General features: G+C 48.6%; 2 protein-coding genes and 1 long non-coding RNA gene across 3 annotated transcripts in view; 1 reads left to right on the top strand and 2 right to left on the bottom strand.

Moving 5' to 3' along the window:
- Window positions 1–7,645, bottom strand: part of jph2 (junctophilin 2) — a 184,962-nt gene extending 177,317 nt beyond the window's left edge. The window contains exon 1 of the mRNA XM_072514811.1: window positions 7,569–7,645. The gene's annotated coding sequence lies outside the window, so the exon portion shown is untranslated. The remainder of the gene's footprint in view (window positions 1–7,568) is intronic.
- A 4,000-nt stretch (window positions 7,646–11,645) lies between these two features.
- Window positions 11,646–16,790, bottom strand: LOC140428399 (uncharacterized). The gene is made up of 3 exons (XR_011948762.1): window positions 16,677–16,790; window positions 13,776–13,906; window positions 11,646–12,206 (listed from the first exon to the last, which is right to left on the bottom strand). It is a non-coding gene; the product is annotated as an uncharacterized lncRNA (long non-coding RNA).
- Window positions 16,791–16,806: 16 nt separating this feature from the next.
- The window catches only part of gdap1l1 (ganglioside induced differentiation associated protein 1-like 1), a 107,115-nt gene continuing 106,467 nt past the window's right edge, over window positions 16,807–17,454 (top strand). Inside the window, exon 1 of the mRNA XM_072514809.1 lies at window positions 16,807–17,004. Within this exon, the coding sequence (XP_072370910.1) occupies window positions 16,807–17,004 (198 nt within the window). The remainder of the gene's footprint in view (window positions 17,005–17,454) is intronic.

Here is a 17,454-nt window from a genome sequence, read left to right as displayed (position 1 = left end):
TGAGGGACCCAGCTGGGAGATATGTGGTGGTGAGCGGGGTATTAGAGGGGATGCCTGTGGTACTGGTGAATGCGTATGCACCGAATTAGGTTTTATGAGGGGGTTGCTGGCAGCGATCCCCGGACTTCGCCACGCAGCAGTTGATTATGGGAGGAGATTTAAATTGTGTCTTAGAGACGAGGATAGATAGATCGAGCCCCAGGTCAATGTGTAGGATACGAGTAGCAAAGGAGCTGGGCGGGTTTATGGAAAAGATGGTATGGTGGACCCATGGAGTTTCAAGAACCCAGGGGGAAGGGAGTATTCTTTTTCCTCACATGTTTATCGGGTGTATTCAAGAATCAACTTTTTTGTAGTGAGGCGGGAGGTTTTGGTTGGGGTGGAGGGGCAGAGTACGCGGGGATAGTAATTTCGGACCATTGGCTGGAGATTCAGCTTAGATCGGGACGGTAGCAGAGGCCGGGATGGAGGCTCGATTCGGGGCTGTTGGCAGATAGAGGGTTTTGCAATAAGGTGCAGGCTGCGATTTAAAGATTATGTAGAATTGAACTAAAATGGGGAGGTGTCGGCGGCCATATTTTGGGAAGCATTGAAAGCGGTGGTCCGGGTGGGGGAATCTATCTTGTTCATGGCACATGTGGATAGGGGAAGGACGGAGGAATATGAATGGTTAATGAGCAAGATAGTTGAGGTAGATAGGGAGTATTTGAGGCATCCACCAAGGAGGGATTGGCAAGGATGAAAAATTTGCAGGGGCAATTTGATAGGTTGATGACGGGGAGAGAGATAGGGCAGCAGTGTAGGGCAAGGGGGGTGTAGTACAAATATGTGGAGAAAATTAGTCAAATGTTAGTGCATTGGTTATGAAGGCAGGCCGCATCCAGGGACATATTGAACATACGGACTGGGGCAGGGGATGTGGTGTCAGAGCCGGGGAAGATAAATGAGGTTATTAGGGATTATGAGAAGAAGCTGCACAGGGCGGACCCGCAGTGAAGAGGGGGACATGGGATGGTTTTTAGATGAACTGGAGTTTCCACAGTTGGAGGAAGAGAAGATGCAGGCGCTAGAGGAGCCCTTGGGGCTGACGGAGGTATTGGACAATAGTAGGGGTAGGAAGTCGGGGAAGGCCCCGGGCCCGATGGTTACCTGGTGGAATTCTATAAGGAGTTCACAATGGACCTGGCACCACATCTCTTGGGGGCGTTTAATGAGGTGTTGGAGAGGGGAGCTGCTGGAGATGATGACGCAGGCAACAATCACATTAATACCAAAGAAGGGGAAAGACCTGTGGAATGTGAGTCATATAGCCGCATATCACTGTTAAATACAGATGTGAAAGTGCTGGCTAAGTTGATGGCGGGTAGGTGGAAAGATGTGTCCCGGGTGTGGTTGCGGAGGACCAGACAGGATTCGTAAAGGCAGGCAGCTTTCTAGTAATATAAGGAGGCTGTTAAATGTGATCATGACCCTGCCGAGAGCTCAGGTACCGGAGGAAATGGTGTCCATAGATGCGGGGAAGGCATCTGACCAGGTGGAGTGGCAGTACCTGTTTGAGGTCCTGAAAAGTTTTGGGTTTGGGCTGATGTTTGTGGCATGGGTGTGCCTGTTATACGTGGCACCGAAAGTGCAGACCAACGACATGAGCTCACAAAACTTTGAACTGCACAGGAGAACAAGGCAAGGGTGCCCGCTGTTGTTGTTTGTGCTGGTGATACAGCCTCTGGCAATGGCTCTTAGGGGGTCAACAAAGTGGCAAGGGATTGCGAGGGGACGAAGGGAGCACCCGGTGTCGCTATACCCGGATGACCTACTATTGTATGTTTCGGAGAGTAGATGGTATGTATAGAAAGTGGAGAGAAGTGGGGCTGGTTAAGGTGAGGGATCTGTACCTGGAAGAGGGTTTGCCAGTATAGAGGAACTGAAGGAGAGGGTAGAGCTCCCGAGAGGAAGTGAGTTTTGGTACCTGCAGGTAAGGGCCTTCACGCGGAAGGTTTGGAAAGAGTTCTGCAGGTTGCCGAGGTACACTCTGTTGGAGCGGCTGCTGCTTCCGGATGTGGAAGGGGAAGGCAGGATCGGAGGCAATATGGGTGGCTGGGAGAGCAGGGAGATGAGCAGGAGACTAAGGAGAAGTGGGAAGGAGAGCTGGGTGGGAGATAAACTGGGGAGTATGGAGTGAGGCGCTATGAAGAGTAAATGGAACCTCCTCGTGCGCAATATTGAAATGAAATGAAAATGAAAATCACTTATTGTCACAAGTAGGCTTCAATGAAGTTACTGTGAAAAGCCCCTCGTCGCCACATTCCGGCGCCTGTTCGGGGAGGCTGTTACGGGAATTGAACCGTGTTGCTGGCCTGCCTTGGTCTGCTTTCAAAGCCAGCGATTAAGCCCTGTGCTAAACATATTCGGGATATCAGAGAAGCCGGAGCTGATGGAAGAGAGGAAAGCCGACATTGTGGCCTTCACCTCTGCGTTTGCCCTGTGAAGAATTCTGCTGGAGTGGCGGTCAGCAATGTCGCCCTGGGTGGCGGCCTGGCTGAGGGACTTATATGACTTTCTTCAGCTGGGAAAGGTCAAGTACAAATTAAAGGGTTCAGCGGAATGCTTCGAGGCAAGATGGGGGATGTTCGTGGCCATGTTTGAGGAGCTGTCCATCGTGAAGGTGGGGGGAGTGGGGGGAAAGAGGGGGGTGAAGAAGGGAAATATTTGCACAGACTGAATAGTTGTGTGTTGGGGAGTTGCCCCCAGAGTTGTTTATGCTGTGTAACATTTTCTATAATTTTGGAATAAAATACATTTTCAAAAATGTACGCAAATTCCTTTTGTGAAACTGGTCATGTACTGTCCGTGCACCAATCAGTATTTTTCAGATGCCCCACAGCCAGACACGTCAGCAGTAATGGGATTGTTAACGACTGACACCCAAAATGCGAGTTGATGCACTATCAATTACGACGAGATGAGAGTAGAGAGTAATCGAGGCTTTATTACACAGAGAAGTGTGGCCTCCTACAGCTGCTGCCGAAATGGCTGCCGTTCGGAGAGCACACACATTTATACTCCGCCTACTGGGCGGAGCCAGCAGGCAGGAATCTACCCCCGCACCTGTAGTACAGGGGCCTTACCGTAATACCCATATATACAATATAATACAACAGTGGTGACTACCACATTCACCTCCTGTTAAAAATGAGTCCAGCAGGGGGGGGGAAATTATTTACAAACAGGTTGTCATTAACATTTCAGAGAAGGTTACAAATTTAGACGTTCGGGCACCTTGATCCGTCGTTGAGAGCGCCGCAGTGCTGGTGGCGAGTCAGGCGCCGGCTCGGTCATCGGTGACTCCGGGAGCGTGTCGACATCCTCTTCATCCCCGGGTGGGACCATGGGGAGGCCGGATTGTCCTGGAGTGGGAGCTGTGGTGGTGTGCGTTGGGGGGAGGATGGCGCAGGGGCAGGGGAGGAGTGTGTGGGGATCCAGCTGGTGCCAGGTCCCTGAGGGAGACTGTGTCTTGGCGGCCGTCAGTGTACGCTACGTAGGCACACTGCGGGTTTGCGTGGAGTAGCTGTACCCTCTCAACCAACGGGTCCGCCTTGTGGAGCCGCACGTGCTTGCGGAGGAAGACGGGTCCTGGAGCTGCCAGCCACGTTGGGAGCGAAACCCCAGAGGTGGACCTCATGGGGAAGGCAAAGAGACGTTTGTGGGGGGTTTTGTTAGTCGCCGTGCACAGGAGCGACCAAATGGAGTGAAGTGCGTCGGGGAGGACCTCCTGCCAGCGGGAGGATGGGAGATTACTGGACCGTAGGGCCAGCTGGACGGCCTTCCAGACCGTCCCATTCTCCTGCTCCACCTGCCCGTTTCCCCGTAGGTTGTAGCTGGGTCATCCCGCTCGAGGCAATGCCCCTGTTGAGCAGGTACTGGCGCAGTTCATTGCTCATAAATGAGGATCCCCGGTCTCTGTGGACGTAGGCGGGGAAACCGAACAGAGCAAAGATGGTGTTGAGGGCTTTGATGACGGTGGCAGACGTCACATGGGATGGCGAAGGTGAATCTGGAATATTCGTCGACCACATTAAGTACGTGTTTCGGTCGGTGAAGGGGAGGGGCCCTTTGAAGTCCACGCTGAGGCGTTCAAAGGGGCGGGAGGCCTTCAACAGGTGCGCTCGGTCTGGCCGGTTGAAGTGCGGTTTACACTCCGCGCAGACCAGGCAGTCTCTGGTGACAGCCCTGACTTCCTTGATGGAATAGGGCAGATTGCGGGCCTTTATGAAGTGATAAAAGCGGGTGACCCCTGGGTGACAGAGATTGTCGTGCAGGGTCTGGAGTCATTCCACTTGTGTTGGCACAAGTACCTCGGGATCCATGAGATGAGGGGGCGCATGCGATCGGGGTCGGGCCCTAGAACTCCGTTCTGGACCACATAGCCGAGAATGGCTAATCGGTTCGTGCTGAACACACACTTCTCCATGTTGTAGGTTATGTTGAGGAGTTTGCCTGTGTGGAGAAATTTGGAAAGGTTAGCGTCGTGGTCCTGCTGGTCGTGGCCGCAGATGGTGACGTTATCCAAGTACAGGAAAGTGGCCCGCAGTCCGTACCGGTCAACCATTCGGTCCATCTCCCGTTGGAAGACCGAGACCCCGTTAGTGATGCCAAAGGGAACCCAAAGGAAATGGTAAAGGCGGCCGTCCGCTTCAAACGCGGTGTACGGGCGGTCCGCCTTGCGAATGGGGAGCTGATGGTAGGCAGATTTCAGGTCCACTGTCGAGAAGACCCGGCACTGTGCAATCTGATTGATCATATCAGATATGGGTGGGAGGGGGTAAGCGTCGAGCTGCGTGTACCGATTGATGGTCTGACTGTAGTCAACGACCATCCTGTTTTTCTCCCCCATTTTCACCACTACCACTTGGGTTCTCCAGGGGCTGTTGCTGGCCTAGATGATACCGTCCCAGAGCAGCCGCTGGACCTCAGACCTGATGAAGGTCCTGGCCTGGGCCCTGTACCGTCTGTCCTGGTGGCGACGGGTTTGCAATCCGTGGTGAGGTTTGCAAACAGAGAAGGCGGGTCGACCTTCAGGGTCGTGAGGCCGCATACAGTAAGGGGTGGTAGGCTCTGGAGGTTGCACCAAATTTCAGGGTTAGGCTCTGGAGGTTGCACTGGAAGTCCAGGCCAAGTAGCAAGGCAACGCAGAGGTTGGGGAGGACGTAGAGCCGGAAGCCGCTGAACTCTACGCCCTGGATGGTGAGGGTGGCGATGCAGTATCCCCAGACGCCACGGAGTGGGATCCGGAGGCCAGTGCGATTCTTTGGTTAACGGGGTGTACCGCGAGGGAATAGCACCTTACCGCATTGGGGTGGATGAAGCTCTCAGTGCTCCCGGAGTCCAGAAGGCAGGATATCTCATGCCCGTCGACCTTCACCTTTGTCGACGCGGTTGCGAGGTTGTGCAGTCGGGACTGGTCGATCGTGACAGAGGTGAGACGCAGCTGGTCGTCGGCGGTTGCAGGCGATGAGCGGCCCGATGAGGTGCCCGGCGGTCAGGAGTCCTGAGGGGGGGGAAGATAGCGGTGCCCATCGGTGGCACGTGTTGTGAGGGGAGCAAGATGGCGGTGCCCACAGGCCGCACATGGTCTGAGGCGAGGAAGATGGCAGCGCCCACTGGCCGCACACGGGGGGTGCAGGGATTATAGCGGCGATTGAGTGGGCCTGGCACACTGCAGCGAAATGTCCTTTCTTGCCGCAGGCCTTGCAGAGCGCGCTCCGCGCCGGGCAGTGCTGCCGGGGGTGTTTTGTATGTCTACAGAAGTACCACTTGGGTCCCCCGGGGTTGGTTGGCTGCCGCGCGGCGCAGGTGTGGGGTTGGCTGGGGGCGGTCGCTGATGGGGTCCACGATGGACTGGCCGCTGGCGGGGTCCACAATGCCCAGGATGGGTGGGCTGTGTGGTCGGGAGCATACGCCTGTACGCCGCGTGAGGCAACTGTGAGCAAGAGCGCTAGTTTCTTGGTCGCCGCGAGGTCTAGCGTAGCCCCTTCTAAGAGGCGCTGAGGGATGTAGGCCGACCCTATGCCCGTAATGAATGCGTCTCTCATTAACAGGTTAGAATGTTCAGCGGATAGAAACGGCTTGGCAATCACAGTCTCTCACCAGGACGAGCAGGGCACGCCAGAAATCTTCCACAGACTCACCGGGAAGTGGGTGCCGCGTGGACAGGAGGTGCCTGCCGTAGATCTTGCTGGTCTGCTGAGCGTAGTTCTTCTTCAGTAGCGCCATGGCCTCTGCGTAGGTAGGCGGGTCCTGGATGAGGGGAAAGACATCGGAGCTCAGCCGCGTGTACAGAATCTGGAGCTTCTGTGCTTCTGGGTTTAGGTCTGTCGCAGATCCGATGTATGCTTCAAAGCAAGCTAGCCAATGTGCGAAGTCCTTTTTGGCATTGTCTGCTTGAGGGTGCAGCTCCAGGCGATCCGGCTTGATGCGGAGATCCATCTTTGTAAAATCTCTGTGTAATATATTGATGCACTATCAATTACGACGAGACGAGAGTAGAGAGTAATCGAGGCTTTATTACAAAGAGAAGTGTGACCTCCTACAGTTGCTGCCGAAATGGCTGCCGTTCGGAGAGCACACACATTTATACTCCGCCTACTGGGCGGAGCCAGCAGGCAAGGATCTAGCCCCCTACCTGTAGTACAGGGGCCTTACCGTAATACCCTCATATGCAGTGCAGTATGTACAATATAATACAACAGTGGTGACTACCACACGAGTATAGTTTGTTGTGGAGCATGGAGAAGCAAAGTCCTCTCCTGCCAGCTCCACATTAAACTGCGAGCTGATGGTCTCCGCCATTTGCCCTTCTCTTTTTCAAAAATTATTTTTATTCAAGATTTTTCCCTGACATTTGCTCCTCGCTTGACTTCCCACTCTCCCTCCTCACCCCCAAACTCACAAATCCTTCAGTTGGCCCCAAACAAGTTCACCCAGTGACAAAGAGACATCCAGGCTTGAAATGTTAGCTCTGTTCTCTCTCCACAGATGCTGTCAGACCTGATGAGATTGGCCAGCATTTTCTGGGGGCTTTTCACCTTGTGCCTCACTCTCGCAACTGATGATTTGTCCTGTGATCTGCAACAGGTTCCTGCAACTGCCAGGTCTCTGATTAATCAGGCCACAAACCTGTGTGCATTTTCCTGTTGTCATTTAGTGAGCGCACTGAGGTCATGCGTCAATATGTGAGTGCTCCACGAATCTAGGCCTTTAAGTATCAACCTTTAAGTATCATCCGTTAAACAGAATTTAGAAGCTAGAGGTTTTATTAGTTTCTGAGGAAGGGTCTACACCTCAAATGAAAACAGATTTTTCCTTTGTACTGATGTCATTTGAACAAGCTATGTATTTTGCGCAGTTTCTGATTTTACTTGCGATTTCCAGTATTCACAGGACATCTTTTTTTGCTTTTATCTCCACTATTGATGTTCATGTCGAATAATATCCTGCAGTTGATTTTGCCACTAAGAAAATAGTTAATCATTCCTTCCCACCCCTTCCCCTCCCCCAAACGCAAATCTTACCTGTGGCTATTCATTTTATAATGATCAATTTAAGCAGTGGTTAGTACCGACCGCTGGGGAACACCTGTAACTCAAGCCAATTTATGATCCATGCTGCGACTGTCCCTTTGATTTCAACTTTCCTGACAAGCCAATATGTGGCAGTTTATCAAAAATCTTTTGGAATGCGTTTACATCACATCAGCCCCATTGTCCTCATCAACAGTCTCTGTTACCTCATCGAAAACCTCAAGCAAATTAGTGAAGCAATTTTCCCTTAACAAATCAATGCTGGCTTTCCTTGATTAACCTGCATTTGTCCACGTTACTGTTAATTTTGTTTATGACGATCATTTAAAAATGTTTTCCCACCACCATGATTAAACTGACTGATGTGTGGTTTACCCTTACACCAGGTTTGCAACTTTAACACAAGTAACCTCTTATTATGTACAGCATTATAATTAAACTGACAGAAAAATGTAACTATCTAATACCTCTTTCCCAATGCGCCCCACCCCATTACTACCCCCACTCGCTACACATGTGGGGGCTGGTTTAGCTCAATGGGCTAGACAGCTGGTTTGTGACGCCGAACATGTCCAGCAGCGCAGGTTGAATTCCCGTACCAGCTGAGAATTCTGAATTCTCCCTCCGTGTACCCGAACAGGCTCCGGAATGTGGCGACTAGGGGCTTGTCACAGTAACTTCATTACAGTGTTAATGTAAGCCTACTTGTGACAATAAAGATGTTTTATTTATTTTATGCACATCCAGGCAAACAACACAAAGGAGAAAGGGTAGTCGAGAGGGAAATAAATTATTAATAAAATAAAGCAACTTTGATGCACTGGAACAACTTAAATTGTGCTTTTTTGAAGTTCAGGCTTTCATTTTGGTATTTCTTCCTTCTAGGCCTGAGATGGTTTTTTTCTGAAAAAACATTCTCTGTAGATTCAGGATAATTTCAAGATCACAGCAAAGATGTGCCAGGTCCTCACTGGTTTTAGAACAATAAAGCAGTTTTTTCACTTCAGCAAGCAAGAGAGCGAGAGAAAACATGTCCTTCTCCTTCCAAGGTCTAAACACTTCTGTCCAGTTCTCTCAGAAAGTATCATACAGGAACTAATCATGGGCTCTTGTCAAGCAGAACACTGTCCCTGACCAATTCACTAGTTGCCAGTTAGCCAATCTAACCAACTTCCTCCAAAACTAGTTCTTAAGATATACTCGGTGCCGTCGAGTCTGATTTCTCCTCTCCAAAATACAAAACATGGAACACACTGTCCTGACAAGCACTCTTCTGCATTTATGTGTCCACAGACCAATTTAAAATAAAAGAAATGGGAACAAAGGAAATAAACAGGAAGGACTCTTACAGTAACAGATGTGACACAGATGTGGCCCCATTGCAAGGTGTTATGGTGAAGTCTCTCATCACACACCCTGTTCAAGGCAATGATGCGGGGGGGGGACATCACCTAGCCCCCCATGAGATGAGAACATTGGTCCACTGAATTCATAACACCTCAACATCTCACGATTGGGGGGGGGGGGGGGGGGGCAGTGGGCGGGGGGTGGGGGGGAGGGAGTGGTTAGGGACTGCTGAGACTTTCAAGGGCCAAGGCACTTTATTCAGGCGGATTGAGAGAGACAACTCTGGGGAAGTGGCTATTATGTGACAGGGGAGAGAGTGCGGGTCAGTGGAAGGGTGCTGATGTGGGGAGAAGCACACTTTGATGTTCTAGTCCTTTTAGTTTATGATTCTGGAGAATCATGGAGCCAGTCGAGTAGGCAATTCAATTGACTGAGATTGAACAGTATCAATGACATTGACGTGCCACTGCATGTGGCGAAGAACAGCGTCCTGCAGAGGAGGGGGAGGCTGGGCCTGTTGCTCTTGTGGGAGCAGGGCCACAGATTGAAAAGATACTATCTGACAAGGGTCAAACTTCCTACCACCGGATGTCAGAGCTCCAGTGCTGGAGAAATTGCCTCTGCCCCAGGGTACGGTGGACCAACTGTGTCAGGTGATGCAAGAGTTGGCACCACATGGATTGGGAGGTCACCGATTGCCTGTGACCCTTAAAGTTACTGCCGCACTAAACTTCTATGCCAGCGTCTCGTTTAAGGGTTGTATGGGTGATCTGTACGGCTTTTCCCAGTCAGTCGTGCACAAATGCATAAGGGGGGGGGTCACAGATGCGCTATTCGCGAGGACCCACACGTATATCAACTTAGACTGGGATGATGCGAGCCAGAACACCAGGGCCATGGGTTTTCCCCACATAGCAGGCTTGCTCTAGGTGCAAGGTTTCATCGACTGCACCCATGTGACTCTGCTATCTACATGGCAGCCATTTATGAACTGTAAGGGATTGCACCCCTCTCATTATCCAGCTTGTCTGTAACCATACAATGCGCCTCATGCAGGTGTGTGCCCATTGCCCAGGGACGATCCATGGTATTTACATCTTGCAGCGCTTGCAGATCCCATCCACCTTTGAGGGAGAGCAGGGGATCAAGGTACGACTCCTCGGGATTGATGACGCCAGTGAGGAAGTCACAGACACCCGCTGAGACTTACAACAATGAGGCTCATGGGCCGACATCTGTACTGATCAAGCAGGCAATTGGACTGCTCAAGATGTGGTTCCGGTGCCTGGACTGGTGTGGGGGAGCCCTCCAATACTGTCCCCAGAGGGTGCCCCGCATCATTGTGTACTGCGCTCTGCACAGCCTGGCACTGCAGTGCGGCGAGCAGCTGAACCAGGAGGAGATGGAGGAGCACCGCATCTCCTCGAATGAGGTAGAGGTTAAGGAAGGCGATGAGGGTCACCACATGGAGGAGGAGGAGGAAGGACTCCAGGCGATAGCTTGGGCCCGCATGGGGTGACGGGTTCGGGACACCCCCATAACATCTCGGTTTGGGGACAACCAGGACTAGGGAGTGAAGAGCTCTCCCACCATGGGGTCTGACATCAACTCACCAATGTGGCGCCTGCAGGAGGTCTTCATGATGGTTCCTCCATTCACGTGCAGGGCTCTAAAGCTATTGACCAGACTCTGCAAAATAACAATGATGATTTGCATTGAGGACAGAGCGATGCTCCTTTCCTCCTCAGCGATATATCTGATTCCTGCCTGAGAGAGAGCTGAATGCCTTCTGCGAACGAACGGGCTTATCACTGGGTTCAGGGATGCTGGATGACAAATCTCAGCAATACTGCCCCCTCTGAGGGCAGGGGTCCTGGTGTTCTTCTCCACCTTACGGACGAGGTGGGCAGGCCCTCAACAATTTGGCAGCCTTATCAATAGAGATGAGTGGCAGACATGAGAGGCGTGAGCGTTGCTGGGGGCAGGGGGTGGGCGGGCAGTGGTTGTTACTTTCCATGGATGGAGGGGTTGGGGTAGTGGAGCCCATGCTAGCAGAATTGTGTCTTCACTGCATTGTATGTTTGGGAAATGGTAGAGACCATCCTCACACTCCATAGAGATAAAGCGCTGAGTGTGTGCAGGGGGGTTGCAGAGCATGGTGCCATGAAATAACAGTGTGGAGGATCTGTTTGGGTGAACAGGATGATGTTTAATACAAGAGCAATATTGCATATGGTAATTTAACTCTGCTAGCACGGGCAGCACGGTAGCACGAGTGGATAGCACTGTGGCTTCACAGCGCCAGGGTCCCAGGTTCAATTCCCTGCTGGGTCACTGTCTGTGCGGAGTCTGCACGTTCTCTTTGTGTCTGCGTAGGTTTCCTCCGAGTGCTCCGGTTTCTTCCCACAGTCCAAAGACATGCAAGTTAGGCGGATTGACCATGATAAATTGCCCTTAATGGCCAAAGAGGTTCGGAGGGGTTATTGGATTACGGGATAGGGTAGAAAGAGGGCTTAAGTGGGTCGGTGCAGACTCGATGGGCCGAATGGCCTTCTTCTGCAATGTATGTTCTATGCAATGCCTAGGTTTACCCGTGCCTATTGTTTCTTACACTTCTTCACTCTACCGCTACATCTAAGTGTATCCCCAGTGTTGTTTTTTTCTTTTCCACAAAGTAATCGGAGGAGTCTCAGGCACAGAACAACCATTTATTGACCAACAGATTGGGAGAGAACAACTTCAGAGAAAGACTTCTGGAGCTTTGGGTGCCCGGGGCCCCTGTGCTCCTCCATGCATGAGACAGACAGCTGGAGTGAAATCCAGAAACCGTGCTGTCCTCTAGCGCTGACACTTGTGGATCCCCACTGGTGCCTGCATCATGCAGTTGAAGCTCTGCACCATGGAGCTCATGTCATCAACCATGGAGGTCATGAGCTGAACCATGGAGCGGGCATACCCCACCATGGAGTGCACATCGATGTTTCCTCTGCGGATACCACCCTCACGGTGTTGGCCTTGTTGCATCGGGGTGATGCTACCATCTCTTCAGACAGAAGGCAATGAGACTCCTCCAATCGGCATTGCAGTCCGATGAGGGATGCTATCATCCCTTCCAGATGTCTTTGTTTGCAGTTCCAGCAACTCTAGAATGACCAGACCCAGGGGCACATCAACAGCCTGAAGCTCAGTCGTATCTTTGGCACCGGCATCCCTCCGAGCTGCCGGTTCCCTGCGACATTCCTTCCTCCGCCTGCTGTAGATCTTCAGCTCCGAGGTGTTCACCTGTCAGTTACGCAGAAGCCTGCCATCAGTTAATCCCACAAAGCATGCTGCTGAAATATCCAAATTAAATAACCACCTTTAGTAGACACACACTATAAGGATGATACTCAAATCTGGCAACCGTCTTTTTCCTGGTCTGGGGAAGATATTTTGAAAAGGCTGTTACAAAGGTTTTCCACACTACGTTGGTTCTAAGACTTAGAAGCTTGTTTTCTATAAACTTGGCCTTCAGCTTTGGTGGCTGGAAACTGGCCTGTCCACTTTCTGAGTAACTGCCTGTCTTCCTTATCAGGGTCTGGTCTATTATAAGAATAATCTTTATTAGTGTCACAAGCAGGCTTACATTAACACAGCAATGAAGTTACTGTGAAAATCCCCTAGTCGCTACACTCACAATTCACCTAATAAGCACGTCTTTCGGGACTCATAGCTTTGTTGTTCTTTGATTATGCCTTCTGCTGCCCTCATCTTCATTTGTCTCTCCCCATCAACTTCTTTGACTATACAATAGCATATGGATATATCACAGAACTTTCAAATCATCTATAATCTGTTTCTCCTCCGTAAGCTATGCACACTTGATTATTATCTTTACTGCTGTTCTAAACCCATGGTCGGGAGAGGTGCATACCAATTGTGGCCCTACTGTCTACTGCTATCTCATGATGCATCGAGATATGAGTATTTGTGCTGGTGGAGGATGCGGGTGACAGCTGTGATGCCTCCTCAATTCTTGTCTCCAACATGTCACCCTTGACCTGCAAGGGGAGAGTGATAGCATTACTGCATTATGAGAGCTAAATGATGGGAGAAGGTTAACTCACATAATGCTTGGACAATGGCTGCATGTCGTGACAGTTCTCACTTTGGTCTGCTGCCCCCACTTCACCCCCTGCACAGATGCGCTCCTGCTCATTGCCTGCCAGCTCAAGGGCTCGCTCCTCAAAGGGCGTTAGGTATCTCAGCTCGGGCATGACTCCGGTAGGCTGTGCCCACTCATGCCAGTGTTGTTCGAATTTGTCCTGCAATGAGACAGATGGGGAGAATGTAGACGGCAGTCCTGCCAGGTCAGATGGTGATGAATTCTGGCATGCGTGGGACATGAGTGGGAGCAGGGATGTGAGGAGCAGGTTGTCTACTGAGGGGAACATGGCTCAACTAAATTTCCCATACACTGCAGCGGGACCGGAGAATCCCACTGCTGTGAACAGACAGAGAATGCCAACCTTAGCGTCTTCATAAAAGATCTACTGAGATTAGCGGAGCCCTCTTATTTTCTTCATGGGCTATTTTTTTGTGGTAAACAGACGCTATCAGCTGGTTAATGCAGCTGTTAGAACGATGAGACTAATAGCAACAACATTTTTTAACAACTTATATAAATGTATTAAAGTACAATTAATCGCTAAGGATGCAAATGATTAATCAAAATGTAATTTATGTTTGAAATATAGAAACTTTTTTTATAATCTGCTAACATATATGGCTGCACATGTACAGGAGATAAAAGTAAAGTATAAAGAATGGGGTAATTTTCTGTAAATTTATATTGGATAACATGTTACATACATTATCACCCTCTTGTATCTTTTATTTTCAATGTTGTCTGATGAGGTTTATGACACTTGCTGGACTATGGTTCCATGGGCATTGGCAGTGTTCCAGTACCTCATCCAAGAAGCCATTCTTCATCGAGATGCCTATGTAATTAATATAAATTGTCTGACAAAGACAAAATATCACAGTTATAAGAACAGATCTAAAATTGTGTTCCCAACAATTGCAAGGAACTTCGGAAAACCAGAAGGAATTAAAGAAAAAAGGCTTATATTTATATCCTACCTTTCATAACCTTAGGACACCCCGAAAGTGCTCTAATGCCAACTGAGTACTTTTTGAAGTGTATTCGCTGTTATAATGTAGGCAATTTCAAGTCTTGCAATGGGCATGGACTCAAAACCTTTGTAATATTGAGAACCAGATGTATCTCAGACTGGATTTTCTGAACAAACATATTTTTTTGACAACACCTGGTTCTAATTGAGCCTGGGTGACTCATTTTCATCCAGACTCGATTAAGATTATCAAGATTAAGTGGAGATATACTCTCCAACCAACCCCCTCCGCACCCCCACCCCCCCCCCCCCCCCCCCCCACCCCTGCAAAATAACATAAAAAGAGAACCAGCCTATCTAGCACTCTCTTGTTGTCATCACTTGAGGCCAGAGACAATAACATTATTTTACCATCTAATTAGCTAGTCTACTTGCAATCGGATAATTAAAAATGCTTATTATAAATTCTTGATATGTGCCTGCCGTGAAAGATTGATACCAACAAGTCACCTTGATTGATCAGATATTGTAATGGGTAGGGTAAAGGCTTTTATTTTGGAAAATTAAATGTAAGATTTGTTTTTCACACCCAAACCTGATGAAAGGGGAAGGAATATTCAGAGGTTCCAAGAAACTTGGTCAATCTAGAGGAGGGTTCAGAATGTAACAAAAATGCTAAAAGCGCACAAGTCTCCAAGGGCAGCATGGGATGTTGAAGTGTAAAAGTAAATTCTGTGGCTGTTGGAATCTGAAACAAAAACAGAAAATACTGGACAATCTCATCAGGTCTGATAGCATCAGTGTAGAGGGAAGGGAGCTAACGTTTCGAGTCTGGATGAAAATGAGTCACCCAGGCTCAAAACGTTAGCTTTCTCCTCTCTCCACAGATGCTGTCCGACTTTCTGAGATTATCCAATATGTTCTGTTTATGTTAAAGTATAACTTTGACATTTAAATGATAGAGACAGAAGTTCAAAGCATGTCATTGGTTATGTAACAGATCCGTTTCTCTTAGAATTGAAATTAGAATTAACCATAATCCAAAACTAACATGAGACATGCAAGGTAGGGTCTGTCAGCTGCTAGTAAGTGTCTGCTTCTTTTTTTTCTCTATTGAAATCAATGTAAAAGAAAACGAGACAGGGTTTATAATGGGCAGCTGATCCAATATCTCCCATTTTATAAAACCAAAGTTGAAATTTTACCCAACATTTTCAAATTGAGAACCACCACACTGATATCCCAAAAAGTAATTCAAGCACCCCAGAGGGAGGCAGGACAACCAACTTTACCAAAACTTACTCAGAAGGATAAAGTTCTTGGAGATCAAGCAATTATATTATTAAATCTACAAGCCGATCAGCAACATACTGAATTTAGTTATAGATACACATGTAAAGACATGTTTAAAGCTGCTCGCAGTCTCCTTACATATACTTGTGGTGAATGGGATCAAAGGCTATGGGGAGAAAGCAGGATTAGACTATTGAGTTGGATGATCAGCCATGATCGTGATAAATGGTGGAGCAGGCTCGAAGGGCCAAAAGGCCTCCTCCTGCCCCTATCTTCTATGTATCTATGTATCAATTGTAATGTCCTTATTACTGGTGCATCAGCTATCAGCTATGGTGGCAAAGATCAAGGATCAAACCATGGTCTTCCTGGATGTGTAGCTCAATGCAAGGCCAGACAGACTTTTTACATAAACCATCCAGCTCATGGTCTTAAGCCTTCACTTAGCTTCAAAATATTTTCAGGTCTGGTACCAATTGTTAACCACAGAATTGTTACAGTGCAGAATGAGGCCATTTGGTCCATCGTGTCAGCACCGGCTCTCCGAATGAGAAACTCACCTAATGCCATTCCCTGCCTTCTCCCTGTAACCCTGCACATTCTTCTTTTCAGATAAGTCTATTTCCCTTTCAAATCTTTCAATTTAACCTGTCTACATCACACTCTGAGGCGGAGCATTCCAGACCCCAACCACCTGCTGCACGGGAATGTTTTTCCTCATAATACTTTTGTTTCTTTTACCAATTACTTTATTCCTGACCCTTTCAGCAATGGGTACAGTTTTGCCCTATCTACTCTGTCCAGACCTCTCGTGATTTTGAATGCCTCCATCAAACCTCCAAATGGATGTCCACGTGCTGTGCAGATCAAGGTCAATGTGCTATATGATGAAATATTCCATCACCTGAGTCACCTTGGACTCAACTATTATTTTCTACTTGATGAATGCATTATCGGAAATAAAAAAATAACTTAGCACCCCAGAATATACATACTTATAATAAAACTGTGCCTATTATTTCAAACTATTGTTACAGAGGTCTAGTATACCATAGATGCTATCTGACAGGGTGCTACAGGATGAATCCAGCAACCTGCATGTATTTCACAACAGTAGGATGTTTCTACCTGGCAAAACCTCTCATCTGCAAGATATAACCACAAGTGCACACGAAATTTAATTAAACCCTGCGAGACTCCACACGATTGGATGTCCCAGTCTATAATATACAATAAACCAGCCCATGATAGTAGATGTGTATATCGTTACAAGTATTCATCACTTTCTTAGAATAACTCCACCTCGTATATATATATAAATATATATAAAATATACGCACACCTCATATCTAATACATATTAAAATGATGTGACAGGCTGGAGGTTGCTGGGTCTCTTCCTGTTTCTGGTTTTGGTGCTGATGCTGAGGTTGATGCTTTCCCCCCTCGATTCTCGCCCTGTTTTTCTCTGTCATGGCGTCTCAGAATTCTCCTGCTTCAAACTGCAGCTGGTGGCCGATCTCAACCACAGAAAACGATGGAAAAGTCACCGAAGGCGACCAAAGCAGCACCCCGGCCGCAGAGCAGGCGGGATTTTTATCTGAGAAAAACGAAAAGGACAGCGACAGCATCGTCTTGTACCATTGGACTCAATCGTTCAGTTCTCAGAAGGTAAACACTGCGATTCGCTGTAGGTATATCACAGTGCACACACACACATTGCACAACAATAGAGCCGTGCCTGGAAAGGCGGTATTTTGTTGCTGCAATACAAACTTCAACAAAAAATTGAAGGCACCAGGATTTTGCTATATATTTTTTTCCAAGTAGTTTTGAATGGTGCAGTGTGGTGTACCCTTTTTACAGTCTCCACATTCCGGCTGCCACTTCCATTGCCTCGTATTGTTGCTTGGTCGGGGGAACAGTGTGAAATGCGCGTTTCTTTTTAAAATTCTCTCCACTACGGAATCAAAGAGTGAGTTTTACCTGAGGAATGCCATTTCATTGTGGAAGGAAATACCGCAACACCCACAATGCCTACAAAAAACATGGAATAACGTGGACAGCATGTTGCCACACAGACGGGAGACATTGGGCACTGCCAGGGTGTTGCATAATGCA

This window comes from Scyliorhinus torazame, chromosome 8, assembly GCF_047496885.1.
Source record: "Scyliorhinus torazame isolate Kashiwa2021f chromosome 8, sScyTor2.1, whole genome shotgun sequence".
Lineage (NCBI taxonomy): Eukaryota > Metazoa > Chordata > Chondrichthyes > Carcharhiniformes > Scyliorhinidae > Scyliorhinus > Scyliorhinus torazame.
The sequence above is the reverse complement of the archived record's forward strand: the minus strand, read 5'-3'. Positions and strand labels throughout refer to the sequence as shown.